This window comes from Dermochelys coriacea, chromosome 20 (genome assembly GCF_009764565.3).
Source record: "Dermochelys coriacea isolate rDerCor1 chromosome 20, rDerCor1.pri.v4, whole genome shotgun sequence".
NCBI lineage: Eukaryota > Metazoa > Chordata > Testudines > Dermochelyidae > Dermochelys > Dermochelys coriacea.
The window spans coordinates 1,068,954-1,090,017 of NC_050087.2; the positions used below are offsets into that span (position 1 = coordinate 1,068,954).

Here is a 21,064-nt window from a genome sequence, read left to right on the forward strand (position 1 = left end):
TCAGGTGGGCTCCTGGGATGGCTTTACTGGCCGAAGGGGCGCGGTGAGCCACAGGGTGGAGTTTTACAGGATGGGGGCGTGGCCTCCCATATTTAGAGGCGGGGCGTCCGTGGAAGGAGGCGTGGCCTCCCCCTGCAGCGGGATCGTGGGTGTGGTCGAAGGGGCGTGGTCTCCCCGCCCAGGGGGCGTGGCGCAGCGGGGTTCCCCGTGGAAAGGGGCGGGGCCTGTGTGGAAGGAGGCGTGTCCCCTTCCCCGTGGGCGTGTCCTCCGGCCGCCACGCCCCCCCCCCGGGCCGATATAGCCTCGTGCGCCGGCGGCTCGCGCCCCACGCGCGGCCATGACCCTGCGGCGCCTGCGGCGGCTCCAGCCCGAGGAGGAGGATGCGGCGGGGGGCGCAGCTGCCCTGGACCCGGGCCCCGCGGGGGGCGGCCCCTTCCCGGCGCTGGGCGGCTGCCGGGCGGCCGAGATGTACCGGGCGCTGGCGGCCTCCGGGGGCACCTTGCCCCGGGCCCGTAAGGTACGGACCGGACCGGACCGGACCGAGCCCCCCAGGGTCCGGACCCTCCCTGCCCCCTAGATCCCTCCCGGACCGGACCGAGCCCCCCAGGGTCCGGACCCTCCCTGCCCCCTAGATCCCTCCCGGACCGGACCGAGCCCCCCAGGGTCCGGACCCTCCCTGCCCCCTAGATCCCTCCCGGACCGGACCGAGCCCCCCAGGGTCCGGACCCTCCCTGCCCCCTAGATCCCTCCCGGACCGGACCGAGCCCCCCAGGGTCCGGACCCTCCCTGCCCCCTAGATCCCTCCCGGACCGGACCGAGCCCCCCAGGGTCCGGACCCTCCCTGCCCCCTAGATCCCTCCCCGACCGGACCGAGCCCCCCAGGGTCCGGACCCTCCCTGCCCCCTAGATCCCTCCCGGACCGGACCGAGCCCCCCAGGGTCCGGACCCTCCCTGCCCCCTAGATCCCTCCCCGACCGGACCGAGCCCCCCAGGGTCCGGACCCTCCCTGCCCCCTAGATCCCTCCCCGACCGGACCGAGCCCCCCAGGGTCCGGACCCTCCCTGCCCCCTAGATCCCTCCCCGACCGGGCCGCTAGGTACGGACCGGACCGGGACTGAGCGCCCACCCCCGGGACAGGGACCGAGCCCCCCAAGGTCTGCACCCTCCCTGCCTCTTAGACCCTGCCCCCGACCGAGCCCCCCAAGGTCTGCACCCTTCCTGCCCCTGAGCCTCCCACTCTTCGGGCCCACAAGATACAGACCGAATCAGGACCAAGCTCCACCCCCTGACTAGGACCCAGCCCCCCAGTGTCTGGACCCTCCTGCCCCTGAGCCTCCCTCCCCATCAGACCTGCTAGGTACAGAATGAACTGGGACTGAGCCCCACAGTGTCTAGACCCTCCCTGCCCCCTGGATCCCCCGGCCGGGCACGCAAGGTACGGACCGAACTGGGACCGAGCCCCCCTGTCTGGGGACCGAGCCCCAGAGTGTCTCGACCCACCCTACCCTTGAGCCTCCCACCCCACCGAGCCTACTAGGTATGGACCAAATCAGGACTGAGCTCCTTTCCCCCCACCCCCGACTGGGACCAAGCCCCTGGGGTCTGGACCCTCCTGCCACCTAGGGCCCCTTCATCCACCTGGGCCCGCAAGATACAGACCAAACAGAGGCCAAGCTCCACCCCCACCACCCAGCTGGGACCGAGCCCCTGGGGTCCAGACCCTCCTGCCCCTGAGCCTCCCACCCCACCAGACCTGTTAAGTACAGACCGAACTGGGAACAGGACCAAGCCGAAATCCCCCCTGGACCGAACCCTTTCTGCCACCCAAGCCTCCCACCTCACTGAGCCTGCTAGGTAGGGACTGACACCCTGATGCCCCCCGGTACCTCCCTGCCCTGGAGCCCACTTGCTCTGGGACTGAACCCCACCCCCACTCCTGAGCACCCCCTCCCAGGATTGGGACCGAGACCAGCCCCCACCCCACCAGACCCATTAGGTACAAATGGACCCTGCCCCTGAACCTCCTACCCCACGGGGCCCATGAGCTATGGACCAAACCCCGCGTGACGCTCCCTGACTTGTCTCCTCCCTGGGATGCAGCCAGCACCTTGTGTTGTCCCAATGCGTCACCTCCCCACCCACGGTGTGTGGGATGTAGGGAAAGGCCATGGGTTCCCCTCGGCCCCCAGGGACCTGCCAGCTCTTGGGCACGTCCCTCCTGTGTGTGGTGCCACCCTGGCCCTATGGCACCCCCAGGGCAAGTTTCCCCTAACTGAGACTCAGCCCTTCAAGAGCATCCGGAACCTGTGGGGCTGCTGGGGCCACTGAGATGGGTGCGTTTAAATCCTCTTGCTTTAGGGTCTGAACTGACCCCAGAAGGGTGGGCATTAGGGAGGAGCAGCCTCCACAGGGCAGGCTTCTCTGTACCTGCTCCCTACAGGCTTTCTCGTGTCTTCTGAAAACAGCCACTGCTGGGCCCTGCTGGAGATGGGACACTGGGCTAGAAGGGCCATTGCTCTGAGCGGGCAGTTCCTGGGAGCAGATGGTCAATGCAGACAACTTGTCCCCCTTGTTGATCATCAGACTCTACATGGCTGGAGTTCTGTGTAACTTGGGGAGGAGGGTAACTTTTTTTGCATATAAATCAGTGGCATGTTCCACTTAATGCTTAAAGAGATGCTGATGGGTTAAACTCAAGATATAAAGCTTTACAAAGATCTGAAACAGTTCTGGCTCTCTGCTGGTTTCCTTCCTGCCTGCCTCTCACCAGTAACAAAGGACCAGTAACAAAGACAATGAAGAAACTGGTTGGTTTTCCTTTTGTTATAGTCATCTCTAGGTCATTTCGCTACCAGCTTTTCATGCCCTAGCCCAGTGCCACAATGCTTGGGTTGCAAACAATGCAGGGAGTTGTTTGGGTTTAAACCTAACTTCTCACTGAAACTCTTTTCATGTTTTTTAAAAAAAAAAAATTTCCACTGACCTCTGTAAAAGCTGATTATACATGATGCTTAAGTGTGGGGCTTAAATCTGACATGACATGTTTTAGTGGAAAGAGAACACCTTAGGCTCGTTATGTGGCCAGGGTCACTGAAAATTTTTACACAACATGGAGGAAAATAATTTTAAGAAACTTCGCCCCTCGTGGCATGAGAGACGTTCTGTCTAAGGCTGTCAACTGACTTAGGCTGGTCCTTGGAAAAAAATCCTGGCATTCCATGTTAAAGGATTGCTTCCAAAACTGGGGTTTAAGTTGGTAACTGGCTTAATCTGCTGGGCATGATGGGAGAGTAAATATTAGGGTGCTGGCAAGTGAAGTGTTTGAAATGTCTTAGTTTAAAAAGTTTGCTATGTCTTGAACCAAGTTATCAAAACTTTGCCCAGAGAGAACTGGCTGTCAGTGGGAAAGAAAGGGCCGAGTCGGCAGAACTACGGGAGCGTAGCCCACAGTTTGCTCTAGTGTGAGCATTCCTATCTCTTCAGCATGTATTTGTGTCAAAAGCACTTATTCAGGGCTCTGGATGCTTGTGCACGTGCTAGAAGTCAATGAGCATAGGGACAAGCTGCCATAACTCTCTCCCATCCGCCCCAAAACAGACGCTGTCTCTCACAATATAAATTGTACCTATAATCAACTTGCCATCAATAGTTGCCTTTGATATCCCTCAACCTGTAGGGTTTTAGTCAGGTCACATCAAACCCCTTAAATTCCACCTGGAAAGGAACTGGAAGCTAGTACCTGTTTTGGAGCAATTTCCTGTGGCCAGTGCTTCAGGGGAAGCCATAAAACCCCACAACGTCCCCTAGCTGTGCAGATTTCCAAGTGACAAGCAGAGGAGGAGAAATTCCTTCCTGACCCCTGCTGGCAGCCATGGCCAGAAGCATGAGGATCGAGAACACTTCTAACGCTCGCCTAAGTCACCTTGGGACAATGGATGCTGTTTTTCATACCATTCCTACAGCACTAGTGCTTTGCAGGCAAAGACGGGTCCAAAAAAATGCCCACCAAGTTAGACCCAGCACAGGATGGGATGGGGGTTAGGATCAGAACACAGGCTGTGTTTTTAGTGTGAACACCCCTTGTTGGGGTTGTTGGCTACAGTCCAGTGTTCAGTCCTCTTCTGACAGCTGTTGAAACCACTTGCTTCCCTTAGTAATATCCTCTAGCGGGGAGTTCACCTGTCAGTTATGTGCTTTTTACAGAGTGAGACGCAGGCACTGGAGGTGTGTGTGTGTGTGTGTGAGTGAGTGAGTGAGAGAGAGAGAAAAAAGGCATTACTGGAGAAATAAGGACTCGCTTCCTGCCCAGCTTTCCCACCCCCATGGCAGCCTGGAAACACTCAGCTGCTGATCACCAGGAGCTGTGAATGCAGTCCTCTCTCAGAGGCTGCAAGTTCTTAAGCGATCAACTTTTGGGAGCATGTGATTGTATCTTTTGGGGGTGCCTGTGATGGCGCAGCAGGCTTGGCTCTGGGTATCAGAGTGTCACCACCGCTTCAGGACACGGTGACGCAATTGTCCAGGAAGTGAGGAACATCATGAAACAATTGGTGGGGGAGACAAAAACAAATGACTTCTCAGGTTCCCTTTTTTAATAAGCTTTTCTCAATGAGGTGGCTAACGTGTGTGAGGTCAGGAACAGAGGTGTGGAAGCCATGTCTAGTTGCATTTTTGATCTCTGTGACTAAGCCACATCAATGTAACTTGCTGAGGTGGGGGTGGTTTTTAGGCGCTCTCTGTATAGTCGGAGATGTCAAGAGCTGCCGAAGAGTAAAGCGGATTCTCTTGTCTCCTGCCAAGACAGAAAATCTGTCGCCTAAATACGGATGCTGGAATCTCATGCGGTTGTGGGGGATTTATGTATCCGCGAAGTTATGCTGTTCCCCCCCTCGGTGCCCACGTAGAAAGCTGAGTTTGCAACCCTAGCTGAGAACTCCTGTGTCACAAGCTGAACCAGTTGGAAGTGAATGATACAGACGCACCAACCTGTCGCTCAAACAGCATCTTCTCAGATTCCAGCCCCCCGTGGCGCAGGCTGCGCGTTGGTGCAGAGCTGGGCGTCAGGGCTCTCAGGTCAGCACCCAGCACTGCTGCTGACTGGCTGTGACCCTGAGTAGGGCATGTCCCCTTCACATCAGCTTCCCCAGCCGGAAAGCAGGATAATACCACTCTGCATGTTCCTCTGGCCCCCCTGGGTGAAGAGTGCAACAGGAGTGGGGTGTTACTGGGTGCAGGCTGCTGGTGCCGGCTCTGAGCACTAGGCCAGGACCACAAGTCTGAGCGAGGCAGATCAGACAGGATGTGCTGGAGGCCGGCAGGAGAGAGTCACTGGAGTATTGACTCGTGTGGCCAGGAGGGAAGGCACCCGAGAGGGCTCTGAAGGCAGCGGGTGTTGACTTAGCAGGGCAGACTGGCCCTTTTGCCTTCAGCTGGCCATGCTATGGTCCCCCCGGAGCGTGGGAGCTCTTGGCCTTACACTCTGACTCTCTTTCTAGGACTCTGTGTGCTTTACGCACTCGTTCTTGGGTGTAACTCAGGCTCCTGGCAGCTCAAGCTGTGGGGGACGCCCCTTCCATGCTGAGCCATAGGCTGGCGCTCGGGGCACAGACAGACGTCACTCAGAGGCATTGCACAAACTTTCCTAGCCATCCCTCAAAGCAAGTGAGACTTTCAGTCTCAGAGGAAACTTCCTGAAAGTGGCTTGGGGCTAGATGGGGCAGAGGGAGGGGGAACCGAGAGGCCAGTGATGCAAAGATCTTCAGAAGAGAAGTGAATCTAGAGGCTGATGCTCTGCCAAGAAACTCGAAGTTAAACTAGGAGGTCGTGGATGTAGCTTCTGCGGAGTTGCACTCTTAGCTTCCTGGTGAGGAGGGGTGGGGTGCAATAGTTTCCACATCAAACTTCCTGGGGCGGGGGGGGTCACTGCTGGAGGGGATGGCTTCATGGTCTGATCATCATGTTTGAAATGGTGGGACTTCCTGGAGCAGTGGGTTCCAAGCCCAGGAGGGCTGACTCAATGCAGAGTCCTGGAGCTGGCAGAAGGAACAGTCAAAAGGCTGCCAAAGTGCAAAGGGGACAGCAGGCCTTTTGTTGGTGCCAGAGGGAAATACAACCTAGCAAGCATCAGCCAGAACAGGGTTTCAGTGTGTCTGGGGCTTAATCCCCAGAGCACGGGGTATGTGTCCAGGGGGTTGGCTGCACAGTGCATTGGGTCTATGCCATTTAGCTCCTCAGCACCTCTGGAGGACAGAGATGTGTGTTCTGGGCAGGTCACAGTGGGAAGACCCAGCACTTCTCTGCTAGGATGCTAATGATAACAGCCTGCCTTCCCCTGATCCTTTACCCAAATCTCCCCCACTCAACCCCCCCCGCACTGTTCTGCCTCCTGACGCTGCCTGTCACCCCTGAGCCAGTTGCACTCCAGTGGCTTGTGAGCGCTCTTGTGTGCATGGTCTGGGGTATACCAGGCTGAGACTCAGCTGTGCAGAAACGTGAAGAAAGCCGGATAGTGGCAAACCAGGCCCCACCCAGGCGCTGCTGCCTCTAGCCCCAGGCAGGAAACCAGCTCTGCTGGCGAGTGGATGAACCGTGTGGTTTGTTTATGGAGCTGTCGGGAAGCAGGACTGGCCCATTTCACTTTCAAAACCTGGATTTCAATAGGAGGTGCAGAGCCATTTGCATGGTCAGTTTTGATGTAAATTTATCAGCACCTGGCTCCTCGGAGCACAGAGCTCCCTCCCTTGTTTTGGGGGGGGAGAGAGGGGGAAGGGATTAAATTTCCACTCTGACTCCAGCATGTCCCAGCTGGGGAGAATAGACTTGGCAGGTGGGACCCATCATTACCTAGGGAGGTGGTGGAATCTCCTTCCTTCGAGGTTTTTCAGGTCAGGCTTGACACAGCCCTGGCCAGGATGATTCAGTTGGGGATTGGTCCTGCCTCGAGCAGGGGGTTGGACTAGATACTTCCTGAGGTCCCTTCCAACCCGGATATTCTATGGTTCTATGATGGTTACCCGCATGCCTGCCCAGCAGAAGTAACAATGGCCCCCCACCCCCAGGCCGTGGTGTCTGTCCGTGCTGCCTTGGGCTACATGTTGGAAGCACATGTTTACACAAGAGTCGGTTTAATTACGTGGGGCAACACCAGGTCCATGGTCGCTGCTTAATTGTTTGATTCTGCCAGGGACCAAATGGGGGTGTGTGTGTAAATTTTATCTTTGGAGATAAAGCAGCAGCTCCCAGCTGGCTGCCGTCTGAAGCTGCGTCGCTCTGCTCCACTCAGAAAGGGCTGTGGCCAGGCCTCTGGAGTATTTATTTATTCTCTGTGCTCTTTTCTCCCGTGATGCAGGAGCTTGGTGAATCTGGTGGCTGCAGGGGCTCCCTGGGCTTCAGCTGGCTGACCAGCTCGCGTCTTAGCGACGTCCCTGACCGGGCTGGCTGTGCGTACCCATCCTGCCCGCTAGCACCATGGAATTGGCCAGGGTGGCGTTTGGTAGGTGGCAGCCCAGCCAGCAGAGCCCGTGGGGCAGCCCTTCTCTCTGACCCAGCCTTAGAAAGGAAGAAAAGGAGTACTTGTGGCACCTTAGAGACTAACAAATTTAAATTTGTTAGTCTCTAAGGTGCCACAAGTACTCCTTTTCTTTTTGCGAATACAGACTAACACGGCTGCTACTCTGAAACCTGTTAGAAAGGAAGATGAGCCCAACTTGCGAGGGTGCTAAGTGGGAGAGGTACATTGGGCTGAGGGTACAGTCAAGCTGCGGGGGAAGACAGAGGCTTTGGCCGGCGATCCGGGGAGCTTGGGGCAACGTTCTAGCCCGTGTTTATTTTCAAACCGAATTCCACTTGTGTGGGGTGGGGGGCGGCTGGGCTTTTCAAAGGCAGTTTAATAAAAACCTGCTGTCTGCTTTGTGGCCGCTGCGAGTGGGGATCGGGTTGAACCAAAGAGCAGCAAAAAAAAGACACTTGGTGACAAAGCCCCGTCTTTATAGTCAGCCGCTGTTTGTGCCTCAGCCAAGATATCTGAAATTCTTACGGCTGACTATGAAATGGGTCCTGGGGTCGCCCACCTCTGGAGGGATCCATTTATGCTAATTCATCTGCCTTGCCACTGCCTCCTGTCAGGCGTTGGTTCCCCATTTTTTAAATGATCAACAATGAGGGGGATTGTTGAATTTTTGCATTAAAAATCTGACTTTAGAGTAAAACAAAGAGGGCTTTCTGTCCACGGGGCTTTCATCTTCCAGCCCCACAAAGCGCTTGCCATGGCACGCAATGTACAGAACGTGACAGGATCCAGCGATTCCGTTTGACGTCAGAACGGGGGACAAGTGTTAAACAGATGCAAGCTCCAGCCTTAATCAAAGCATGATTTGATCTGTCCCCTGGTGCAGCCCTGGCCTGGTCGGGTCTTCTTGTGGCTAGAGCAGGGCCTGCTGTTTGTCCTCTGTAGCACATCTCGTTCCCAAGTGCTTCAAGAACTCTGTCAAGGTGACACTTGCTCCGCTACCAAAATGCAATTGCGTCTGGGGTGACGTGCAGCCACTGTTGAAATGACCCATCCGCACTGCACATTCTGGAATCCAGTGCACCGTTTCCCTGCAGACAGGACTAGGAAAGCTGGGGGGGGAGGAGGGCAGGTAATTGCCCAGCTAAAATTTCCCGAGGTTGCTGTCCCTCTTGTGAAGAGGCACAATGGGATCTGAAAGCACCGCGGGACTTTGGTGTCTCATCTCACCGAAGGGGCAGTGCCCCCTGCTGCGAGATCTGCTCCTAGCATCGGGCTGGGGCGGGAATGGAGCCAGGACGTGGCTGGCTTGACACCTCCTGGGGCAGTTGGCAAGTCTCGTGATGCGAGCAGTGACTGGGCTGCATACTGTGAGACACTGGCAGGTCGCAGGCTCGGGCAGTACCTGCAGTGTTCGAGGTCCATGTACCCTGCAGTAAAAGAGCCCTGGCTGGGTCAGCTGACTCAAGCTGCAGGATTGAACATTGTAGTGGAACTGATCAGGGTCAGGCCCTGGCTTTGAAACCATGAGAGGGCCTGGGGCGGAGAGCCTGGGCTACAGCCCCTGGGTCTGCACTGCTCAGTCTGGTGCCGCAGCCAGAGCCCTGCCGACGGGTGTCAGCTGACCCGGGCTCAGGAGTAAATAGCTGTGTCTTGTCTTGCTGCTGCAGCCTGGCACTCCCCATCGGGGCAGCCGCTAAGGGGCTCCACTGGTCATGGAATGGGAGGCGGATGCTGGAGAGCAGGGGGCTCCACATTGGGAGGGGTCTTAAAACACCTGCTTGAGCTGGGCAGTGTCTGCTGGTGCCCACCTGGGACATAGCAGCTGGGCAGGGGGTGGCTGCCTGACCTCGAACAGCTCCATAGGGGCAGAGCCTGGCCTCTCTTCCCAATGCCCCTTGAGCCCTTTCTAAGAGCCCGCTGGAGCTGCAGGGGAGGCAGATTTTACGCTTGGTTGCGCCTGACACTGGTGCAGTGATTGTGCCCTGGTGAATCTGTGGCTTGGGAAAAGGTGGGGCACAGGGGAGCTGTTTTGGTGGCCTTGGGTAGAGGTGAGCTCTGCCCAGGTCCCCTGGGTACTCAGAGACGTGTCACAGCGTGGAACCTCACTGTATGCTGGGTGGCAGCCCTGTGGGAAGGCAGAACCTGCCGCCCCTCCCTCCACGTTCACACGTGCCCTGCAGCTAGGGCCCGGGATGGCATTGGCTCTCCATCTGGCAGTTGGGATCCCTGGTGCCTGGCCCAGCCATTGACTAGCTTTGTGACTGGCTGGGCTGGGTCAGACCTGAGGGTCCCTTCAGTCCCGTGTCCTGGCTCCAGCAGGGGCCAACAAGACTGAGGTCATCCCCCAGCTTGCTGGGCTTTATATCCCTGCCACACTGTTAGCCATGATCGCTGGGCCAGGTCACTCACTCTCTGCCAGCCCCAGCCTGGCTGCCTTCCCCGGGGGCAGGGAAGCGGGGTTAGGGGGCTCAGGGGCTCACCTGCCAGGTGCTATGGAAGGGCCATGTGCTCTGTCACCTGGCAGTTCTGCAGCAATGCTCTGGGGTCCCATGGTGGAAGCGTCTGCGATTGCACGCCGAGCGCAGGGAGGAAGGGATTGGCCTGTCTAACGTTGGTCTGTTTTCTCACTCTCTCCTAGGGCTCTGGATTCCGATGGAAACCTCTGAGCCAGTCCCCGGAGCAGCACCGGTAAGCCACACTGCTTCCATAGCCCAAACAATAACCGGGGTCAGCAAAAGTCTCTTCTGACCTCTGAGCACAGCAGCCTCCTTCCCCCTCTCCCAGTCAGACCAGCCTCTGGCTACTCGTTAGCATCTCAACAGGCTCATAAAAAGCAGCCTCTGGTTTCTGATCAGCTCTTGGGTGTCGGCCATTAACAATCAAGGGCACTTCCCCCGGTTGTGGCTGTCATGCCAGGTGGTGCCCATTCCTCAGCTGTCCCAGATCAGGCATGCAAACCAGCTTGTGGTCTGTGGGGCTGGGCCAGGGCAGGGGATAAGGGAAACAACCCCATGGTGGCCTGCCAGCCAGGGAGGGAGGCTAATTGTGTGGTGTGTGGGTTTTTTTTAATTAAAAAAAAACAAAAAACTAACAACAAAACAAAAAAAAACAAACAGCCTAATATCAGAGAAGTTTCATGAATTCCTAAAGCTTCAGGGAAGTTTAAATGTTCCCTCTGCGCCCCAAACGCAGCTGCACTGGGCTTGGGCAGGAACGCTAGTTCCTTCTGTGCTCTCAACCCCTGGGAACGGGCCAAGCTGAATGGGGATGCCAGGAGTGAACCAGCATTGAGCTGCAAAGTCAATTAGTGCCTCAGAAGAGTACCATTTGTTACTAGCTCCCCTGGCTGGAGGCAGGTGGATTTGCTAAGGGGCCGTTGGGGCTGGGGACCAACATGTAGCTTGGCCTTGTGGGAGTTCATGCAATCATAGGACTGGAAGGGATCTTGAGAGTCCAGTTCCCTGCACTCATGGCAGGACTACGTATTATCTAGACCATCCCTGACAGGTGTTTGTCCAACCTGCTCTTAAAAATCCCCAATGATGGAGATTCCACAACCTCCCTGGGCAATTTATTCCAGTGCTTAACCCTGACAGTTAGGAAGTTTTTCCCTAATGTCCAACCAGAACTGCCCTTGCTGCAATTTAAGCCCATTGCTGCTTCTCCTATCCTCAGAGGTTAAGAACAATTTTTCTCCCTCCTCCTTGTAACAACCTTCTATATACTTGAAAACTGTTCTCATGTCCCCTGTCTTCTTTTTCAGACTAAACATACCTAATTTTTTTCAATCTTCCCTCATAGGTCATGTTTTCTAGACCTTTAATAATTTTTGTTGCTCTTCTCTGGACTCTCTCCAATTTGTTCACATCCTTCCTGAAATGTGGTGCCCAGAACTGGACACAATACTACAGTTGAGGCCTAATCAGCGTGGAGTAGAGCAGAAGAATTACTTCTCATGTCCTGCTCACAATACTCCTGCTAATACATCCCCAAATGATGTTTGCTTTTTTTGCAACAGCGTTACACAGTTGACTCATATTTAGCTTGTGATGCACTATAATCCCCAGCTCCCTTTCTGCAGTATCCTTCCTAGGCAGTCATTTCCCATTTTGTACGTGTGCAACTGATTGCTCCTTCCGAAGTGGAGCACTTTGCACTTGTCCTTATTCAGTTTCATCCTATTTAGTTCAGACCATTTCTCCAATTTGTCCAGATCATTTTGAATTTTAATCCTATCCTCCAAAGCACTTGCAACCACTCCCAGCTTGGTATTATCCGCAAACATTAAGTGTACTCTGTATGCCATTATCTAAATCATTGATGAAGATATTGAACAGAACTGGACTCAGAACTGATCCCTGTGGGACGCCACTTGTTACGCTTTTCCAGCTTGACTGTGAACTACTGATAACTACTGTCTTGGAACGATTTTCCAACCAGTTTTGCACCCACCTTATAGTAGCTCCATCTCGGTATCTAGGTTGTATTTCCCTAGTTTATGAGAAGGTCATGCGAGACAGTAACAAAAGCCTTACTAAAGTCAAGATATACCATATCTCCTGCTTCCCCCCATCCACAAGGCTTGTTATCCTGTCAAAGAAAACTAGCGGTTGGTTTGACACGATTTGTTCGTGACAAATCCATGCTGACTGTTACTTATCACCTCATTATCTTCTAGGTGTTTTGCAAATTGAATTTTAATTATTTGCTCCATTCTCTTTCGGGATACAGAAGTTAAGCTAACTGGTCTGTAATTCCCTGGGTTGTCCTTATTTCCCTTTTAATAGATGGGCACTATATTTGCCCTTTTCCAATCTTCTGGAATCTCTCCCGTGTTCTATGACTTCTCAAAGATAATTGCTAATGGCTCAGATATCTCCTCAGTCAGCTCTTTAAGTATTCTAGGATGCATTTCATCAGGCCCTGGTGATTTGAAAACATCTAACTTGTCTAGGTAATTTTTGACTTGTTCTTTCCCTATTTTAGACTCTGATCCTACCTCATTCTCGCTGGCATTCACTATCTTAGACGTCCAATCGCCACCAACCTTCTTGGTGAAAACTGAAACAAAGAGGTCATTAAGCATCTCTGCCATTTCCACATTTTCTGTTGTCTTTCCCCCCTCATTGAGTAACGGGCCTACTCTGTCCTTGGTCTTCCTCTTGCTTCAATGTATTTGTAGAATGTTTTCTTGTTACCCTTTATGTCCCTAGCTAGTTTGATCTCATTTTGTTCCGTGGCCTTTCTAATTTTGTCCATTTCTAATCTTTGTTTACATTCATCTTTGTAATTTGACCGAGTTTCCACTTTTTGTAGGACTCTTTTTTTGAGCTTTAGATCACTGAAGATCTCCTGGTTAAGTCAGGGTGGTCTCTTGCCATACTTCCTATCTTTTCTACGCAGTGGGATAGTTCTGCACACCAAGGTGTTGGAAAGGTATGCAGTCAGCAAGGGATCAGAGCACACAGGGTGGGGGCCTTGCAGGGCCGAGGACCTGACTGTCAGAGGATCTGAACACACTCCACAGGGTGGATCCCCAGCATGCCCAGAAATCCAGCCTGCATCATAAAACCAAGGCTGCGTGCCAGGAAAATCCATTAACCTTTGGGCTTCGGGCAAAAAGCTGAAAAGCCCCAGAAGGCTGCAGCTTCTCTGAGCGCTGGATTTGCTCACTTGCTGGCTTTTCTCTCTGCCTTCCTGGGGATTCAGGGTGACTGTTCACCACTCAGTCCCACCAGGTTGGAAGCTGCAAGCTCTGCTCAGGACTGGGCCTTTAGCAAGGCCGTGACAGCAATGAACGAGTTGCAGAAGCATTGTTTGAACCACAAAGAGGAGTCTATAAATAAAGGCTATTTTGAGCAGTTAGCCGTGGCAGGTGATTACATGGGGGCAGGGGGAAATGATGAATTTTCTTTACCAGAGGGTGAAATTCTCCCAAGTTAAATAAGACCCATTATGAGCCAGATGAGTGGCTGGGGGCCCTCTAGCAGAGCTTGTTAAGTACCTGCTATGGGGCAGGCATGACACATCGCAGGTGAGATTGTCAATGGTCTCTGGATTGCCAGCAACCTGATGGTGTGGGGATCATTTCCCTTTCCAAGGCTGACACCAGAGCTGGGAAAGGGCCCCTCAGATTTTGTGCTGGTGGCGGCTGCTGCTGTCCTGCCTGATCGGTGCAAACCAGGTGTGTGATGGGGGCTTTTCCCCTCCTAGGACTCTGACTCCTGCTGTTGCAAGGGCTGGGCTCTGACCCAGCGAGGTCTCTCCTCTCCTGCCTCCGTGGTGCATGTAAGAGAAATTCAAAGCCGGCTTTAATTATCCAAGTACCAGAAGGATTCAGCTGGCAGCTGAGTCACTGTCTCTCACACATGGACTCTGAGAGGGCTTTGGAAAAATCTCAGCCCTCAGGCTCCTCAGCGTGGAGTCCTGCTGGAGTGTGAGGTGGTGCTTGGGACCTGATTTGTCATAGGCTGCAAACCGGCTGTACGCAGTGGTGTCCTAACTCACCCTACACGACCCCCGCAGACTTGCTGCTTCCCAGGGGCTCGGGCTGTCCCCTCGGTGGGGCTGGCATGGCCATTCGATAGAATCAATGGGACGGCTGGAAGTGCAGCTGTTTTCCTGCCGGTTACACATGGAAAAGCTGCATCCGCTTCGGGAAGGGGCACCTTGGGTTAATTCTAAACTGAAGAGCTTGTCTGCATTAGGAGCCTGGGAATCTCTGCTGGCGACACAGAGCCGCTGGCTTTAAAGCGGGGCTTGCAGTTGGGTTACGTGTCCGCGCTGGGAGCCCAGACATGGGGGCGGTCTGTTGCCCTAGTGTGAGTGGTGCTTTACCCTCATAAATGTGTTACACTAGTATAGTGTCAAAACCGGGGGTTTGCCCTAGTAGCTACGCTGGAACAGAGATCCTGAGTGCCCTAGACGAGTCGCCTCCTGGGGAAAGTAAAACCAATCACAGCCCCACTATTTTGGGTGCCAGAAATGGGACCAGCAGAAACCTGCCATCAATCCAGGCTCCTTCCAGCAGAGACTAGGATGGTAACCCTTGGGCAGCACATGGGGGGGGCAGGGCTTGTGAGCCATCCCATGTCATGTCCTCCAAGGCTTTCTGCCAGGGCTGCACCACTATCCCCATTTTCAGTGGTGGGGGTGGGACATGAGGTGCAGAGAGGTTAAGGAACATTCCCAAGATCACAGCACCAGACAGTGTCAGACTCTGTTTCCTGACACCAGCGATTATCCTCGGTGCTCCTCCAGGTTTGCGGATAGTTCCTTTATCTGTGCACCCCCTGAAGCCCCGGAGAAGGCCAATGACTCGCACTGAATCTCGGAAGGGAGGTGTTCTGTGACGGCTTTAATTCAGTGAAAACACTGAACCAGCTGCTTGGCCAAGGGGCACGACGCGCTTTCCTGCTGCCCGCCTGCCTGCTGCATTGTTCTGAAGCACGGGAATAAACCCATTTGGGCCGTAATCGCTGAGCTGCGGGCAGGAGATGCTTACGCAGCTTGTTAAATAACACGCTTTGGGGAGCGGTGGGGCCAACCCAGGGGCAGCTATGAAACGGGGTGGCCTGCGGGGTGCGGCCTGAGGCTTGGGACACAGAGCCTGGCAGGGAGAGTCAGGGTGGATTCCCCTTTCGTGGTGATGGTGGGGGGGGTTCAGCTCTGGGTTGGGCCAATGCTGAAGTAATCACATCTGTGTCGCTGTCTCTTTCCCCCCCACCACTCCGCCCGCCCCTTGCTGGGAAAGCTGCACAATTAAACATGGCCCTGGCCTCAAATAGATCATTCCTGCTTTAAATCCAGGAGCTGGGACTCCTGGGTTCTAGCCCCTGCTCTTGGCAGGATTGCAGTCCAGTGCCTGGAGCAGGGGGACCAAGAGCTAGGACTCCTGGGTCCTTGTCCTGGCTCTGCTACTGACCTGTTGTGTAACCTTGGGCAAGTCACTTAACCCTTCTGCGCCTCAGGCACTGGCTCAAGGCCCCTGGGAGAGAGGAAGCGTCACTGGGATTTGAATGCGCTTTGTGACAAGGGGCGTTGAGTTTGGTAGCGGTGCTCCCTGCCACCGAGACGCCGCTGGGGGACAGAGGGATATCCCCGGTGCTGCAGTGAACAGTAGCAGTGACATGGGTGAGACGCTGCCCTGGGGGCCATGGCTCCATTCTGGGCACGCGGCCATGGGTGGGGCGGGGCAGGGCGGAACGGGGAGTCTCGGGCCGCTGCTGATGACCCGTTCTCTCCCCAGGAGGGTGATCACGCTGGAGAAGGAGGCAGAGGAGACGTTTGGGTTTGAGATCCAGGTGAGTGCCCTCCCCGAGGGCAGAGAAATCAGCTGGCACTTGCTCTAAGAAAATCGACCCGAAGTGGGATTCGGATCATGGTTCTACCAGGCAGCGCTGGCCAGGCAGGCCCCCTGGGGACCAAAGGCTGCCTCTCCTAGCCACTTCTCCTGGCTGGTGGTGCTGGGGGCCAGCTAGTGTGCCACACGGCCCGGTGTAGGTGCCCAGCCCCAGCGGAGCAGTGCGCAGCCGTTCAGAGCTCTCGGGCATGGGGGTGGGGTTGCCCTGTGGCCGTGATCGGCTGTTGCAGGCAGTGCTGCTCCCCAGAGCAGTAGCGCGCTCGCGGGGTGGAGGAGCTGCCCTGGTTTCAGACCATGCTCTGCATTTACAGTATTTTTAAACTGCCTCTGAGCCAGAGTTTATTTTTAGCTGTGATGATGCCGAAGTTACAGAAACCGCCCCCGATTCAGTCACGGTTCAGATGGCAGGAGGGGGCCGGCAGCTCACGCAAAGCAGCCATCTGGAGCGGACTGGGTTTGGGGGCCCATGTGGGGGCCCCCGTTGCTGTGCGTTGCTAAGCACTATGCAAATGCTGGTTAAATACAGATCGTTTGGGGTGGTGGCTCCTGACGTGCAGGAGGCTGGTGTAGGGACGCGGAGCTGGGGGAGGGAGCGTAGGCAGCCCCTGGATCCTCAGCAGTAGAGACCTGGGGAGGTAACGTGGCGCTGGGAGATGGATGGTGCTAACCTCGGGGCTGGAGGCTTCCTGTGTATCTAGTTGGCCGGCCAGGGCTCGCTCAGCCCCTCCCACTAACAAACTGGTGGTGGCTGCTCATTCCAGACCTATGGACTCCACCACCAAGACAAGAACAGCGTGGAAATGTTCACCTTTGTCTGCCGGGTCCACGAGGGGAGCCCAGCCCAGTTAGCAGGGCTCATACCCGGTAAGTGCGTCGCGGCAGCTCCTCGGAGCTCGGTCCCCTCTCTCACACCAGGGCAGGATGAGATATGGAGCTGGGGGAGGCCAGCCCATGATTGCACGGGGGGCCTGTCCAAACCAGGGGTAGGACCAAGGCATCCAGCAGCCTGAGGGACCCAGGTGTCCTGGCTTCCAGGGGCAGGTGTGAGGGGAAAGTCAAAAGCACTGCCCTTCGCAATCGCTCCTGTTTGCATGCAGCCCCTGGCGGGTGCCAGGCACACAGGCAGTGTCCCCCACCTTATCATGTCACCACACATGCCACTGCCTGGTGCAGCCCAGCGCAGGAAGTGACTCTGCAAACTTCATTGGGGGCATGGGGCCTTCCAGGAGCAGACAGGTTGGGGTGGGGTAGCTCTGAGCTCTGCCATGGGCCGGTTCTTGTGATGCTCCCAGCCAGCCAGATTCCAGCTGAAAGCCAGGACTCCTGAGTTCTGTCCCTGGCCCAGGGAAGGGGTTGGGGGCTAGTGGTTAGAGCTGTGGTGGCCGGGAGCCAGGACTGTGGGTTCTTGTCCAGTTGTGCCTTGAGTTTAACCTGGGGAAAGTCTCTTCTGTGCCATGTGGCTCAGGCTTCCCTACCCCCTTTGTGCAGAGCTCGGGGTTAGTGTTGGAGATCCATGGGACTGGGAAGGGTGCAGCTGTGTCAGCCAGTCCCCTGCGGGGGCACTGAGCTGATGTTCGTGCCCACAGGTGTGGGCGGCTCTTATGCTCTGTCTACTTCGCAGGAGACACCATCACTGCGGTGAACGGGCTGAACGTGGAGGGTGTCCGACACCGTGAGATCGTGGAAATCATCAAGGCCTCTGGGAACGTGCTCAGGTGAGATGCCTGCAGCCACCCCGGAGAGCTGGGCCTGGGGTGCGTTTCCCATGCTCCGTGTGGGAGGTGGGGATCCGCTGCCCCAGTGCTCTGGAGCCTGGCTGGCTTGTACCGGAGATGGGGCCAGGCCAGGGGGACAGGCAGAAGCAGCCAGTGCTCACGGGAACCGGCTTCCTCAGAAAATAACCCCTGCCTCAGAGGGACCGAGGGCTGCCCTGGTGTGGCCTGGCTCCCGGAACCCAGCATGTTGCTTAGAGCAGCTCCCGCTCATCCCCTGTTGACTGGGGGGCACGTAGCCTGCGGGGGATGGGCCACCCTTGGAGTGCCCCTGGCTGCGAGGGAGCCTGCTCCAGCTCTGCCCCCTTTGCCTGGTAACGAGCCCTCTGTTGCGGGACTATGTCAGGCCCAGGGGGCAGGAGGTGGATGAGCTGGTCCCAGGACAGCCCAAGGACCCCACCTGGTGAGAAGGTTTCCTGTGCTGGCCTGAACTCTGGAGAGCTGAAAAAACGTCAAATGACCTTTTGCTGCAGGGGTTTGGGGGAGGCGTCTTCAGAGAACACCCCCTTTGTCGTGGGGCGGGGGAGGCTGGCAGGGGGACCCCCTTTCTCCAGGGGGAGCTGCGATTCAGTTGATCACTACTGGAAGCTTGTCTCTTGCAGGCTGGAGACGCTGTACGGGACGTCCATTCGGAGAGCAGAGCTGGAGGCTCGGCTGCAGTACCTAAAGGTGAGGCTGTGACCTGGAGTGAGTGACCCACCCATCCGCAGCCAGGTCCCCACCGGGCGGCTCTAACTGGCCTGTCTGTCTTGCAGCAAAGCCTGTATGAGAAGTGGGGGGAGTACCGCTCGCTGATGGTCCAGGAGCAGAGGCTGGTGCGTGGTGAGTGGGGGTGCTGGGCTGTGGGTACATGTTTTGCTGTGGGAGTGGAAAGCAGCTGGAGCAGGGTGGGAACCTCCCCTTTCTCATACCCAGAGTGCTGGCTAAATGGGACCATCTGGGAACTGCTGAGACCAGTCGGGGAGGGGACTAGTCTGGTGGCCGAGTCCCCGAATCTCTTGCCTGGCTCCTGGGCTGGCCGCTGCACTGTGCGTCCCAGTGCCTGGCCTGTTCTAACGCCCTTCGTCCCCCCAGGGATCGTGGCAAAAGACCCCAGTATCTACGACACGCTAGAATCCGTCCGTTCCTGCCTGCACAGCGCTGGGCTCACGAGCGGCTCCATCTCCTTTGGGAAGATGCTGTTAGACGCAGGTAGTACGTCCAGCTGCGTCAGCACCGCCACCGAGGAGAGCGAGGACTCTGTCTACCAGGCCTGCTTCTTTGACTCGGCCGATTCCCTGGATGGGCACCCTGGGCAGGATGGGGGCAGCGCCCCCCCAGCCCTCTCCCAGCGCCGGCCCGCCCTGACCCGCAGTGCCAGCGTTAAATGCAGCAGCAGCAGCCATGGGGCCGTGGGCCACTTCTGGGACCGGCCAGGTGACCAAAAGAACTGCCTGGTCACGCCCCGCAAGAGCAAACACACCAGCTTCCGGAAAAGGCTCCTCAAGTTCATCCCAGGACTGAACCGCTCTCTCGAGGAGGAGGAGAGCCACCTGTAGGGGGTGCTGGCTGCAGAGGTGGGGACACAGAGGCCATGGGGGGCCACAGAGTGGCCAAGTTTTAAGAAGTTTGGTTTATTTATTTATTTATTTATTATCCCGAGTGGTGCCAGCGCCCTGGCAGAGCGTGGGGCCAGGGCCTGGGTTTCAGTGCTGGTGGGGGGAGGCTCTGCTGTGAAGGGCAGAGGGGATTTTCGCTCCCCCCACCCCAAAGGAGAAACGCGTAAGGGGATGGGTGGACAGCAGGAGCTGGATCTAGCCCCAGCGGCAGCCTGGGTGCCTGCTCGTGGGAACTGCTGGAGGAGGGAGCTGGGCCCCACTGCGCGGTTAGGGGTGATTTTTCAGGTATCCTGGGGGAAAGGGCCCTTTGTTTCCAGGCCTCATGTGACCAAACCCCTCCAGTAGCTGGGGGGAAGTGGGGAACAGATGTGCTGATGGGTCAGAGCCTGTTTGAAGCTGCATCAAAACAAGCTCTGTCCTGAGGCAGGGAGGCTGTGGGAGGAGAGAGCAACTGTTCCTTCCCCAGGCAGCGCCTCCGGCATGAGGCGTGGGAGAAGCTGGCTGTGCCCCTGCCCTGTGTCTCCAGGGGGCCAGGGCTGTCCCGGGAAGAGGGGGATCCTGGTGCTACCCCAGAGGCTCGCAGCAGCCACGACAAGTGCTCCAAATGGAGCTGTAGTCAGAGGGATCTCGGAGCAGGCAGCCCTTCCCCTGACGCAGCAGGGAGCTTCCTGGCCCAGAAAAGTGTGGGGTCCCCTGGAAGGCAGCCAGCAGCTCTGCTCTGTTCCAGCCACATCCTCCTCCTGTCTCTGCAACGTCAGGGCTCTGCGTGACTTCCTGCGAAGTCTGGTGCTCTTGTCAGTCCCATTTCTGGCACCGGTTCTCGGCCCACAGGTGACTGAACCGTGGGGCTGTCCGTGTCTCTCCACCACACCGCTCAGCCCGGTGACGCATTAGGCCTGAGATGGAAGATCCCTTTGTAACCTCCTGACGCCAGCAGAACTGCTAGTCACTCTGGCCTGGGACGTGCTAGACTGCAGTGTGGAGGCTGTTGTGTGGCCGGGAGAGAATACCCAGGCTGCTGAGCACCCTGCAGGATCAGACCCTGGGGATGGCTGGCCCAGAGGCAAGCTAGCATCTTACTGGGGCATGTCTGTTCTCTGGGCCGAGGAGTCAGCGCAAAGGGACAGCCCTGGCCTGGGAGCAGGATGGGGCTGTATGGCTGAGGGGGACTCTGGGTTCTTGGTGACTTGCAGCCCTTCAGGAAAAGGCTTTATGTCTCCATCCTCATGTGCTCAGTCCCTCTTGCAGGGGGAGGGGAGAGAAATTGGTTCCACGGAGCAGAGGGGAACTTCCCAGCAAAGCTGGTTCTTATCTCAGGAAATAGCCACGGAAGAGGGTGGCTCAGCAAGTGAGGGCTCTAAAATGGAGTCCCCATCCCCCAAGCTGCACTAGACAGCAGAGTGGGGCAGGGCTGCGGCTGGGACACGGGTGTGGTTAGCTGTGGTGGGGGGAAGTGAGGTTTTGTACAGACACGGATGTCACTGTTAAAATGCTTGGCACGGATTCTGATCAATACAATGAGACTGTTTTGCATTCGCGTGTGGCTGTTGTACTTTCACCTTGGATTGCTTGCTCCCAGAGATGGGGAACCCTCTGTGCCCCTGAGGGGGATGGGGTGGGTCGGAGGAGCGGGGAGGTGAGAAGATGCTCCCCTGGGGTCAGTGGCAGACCTGGCTATGGAACCCAGGTGTCCGGACTCCCAGCCCATGCACCTGTCAGCTTTGCATGGGCTGAGTGGCTCAGAGGATGTCTCCATTAAGCTTCTCTGTTAACCCCCCCATGAGTGTCTGTGTCTATGGGGGGGCCAAGCTTAGCCCTTGGA

The 21,064-nt window shown here is 56.5% G+C and overlaps 1 protein-coding gene across 1 annotated transcript; it reads left to right on the forward strand.

The window, feature by feature from the left end:
• Nucleotides 1-330: 330 nt before the first annotated feature.
• Nucleotides 331-20,775, forward strand: TAMALIN (trafficking regulator and scaffold protein tamalin). Its single transcript, XM_038378965.2, has 8 exons — nucleotides 331-517; nucleotides 10,149-10,198; nucleotides 15,759-15,813; nucleotides 16,634-16,736; nucleotides 17,494-17,587; nucleotides 18,247-18,313; nucleotides 18,400-18,466; nucleotides 18,719-20,775. The coding sequence occupies exons 1-8, from the start codon at nucleotides 338-340 to the stop codon at nucleotides 19,180-19,182; spliced, it is 1,080 nt and encodes a 359-aa protein (XP_038234893.1). The 5' UTR covers nucleotides 331-337; the 3' UTR covers nucleotides 19,183-20,775.
• Nucleotides 20,776-21,064: the final 289 nt, after the last annotated feature.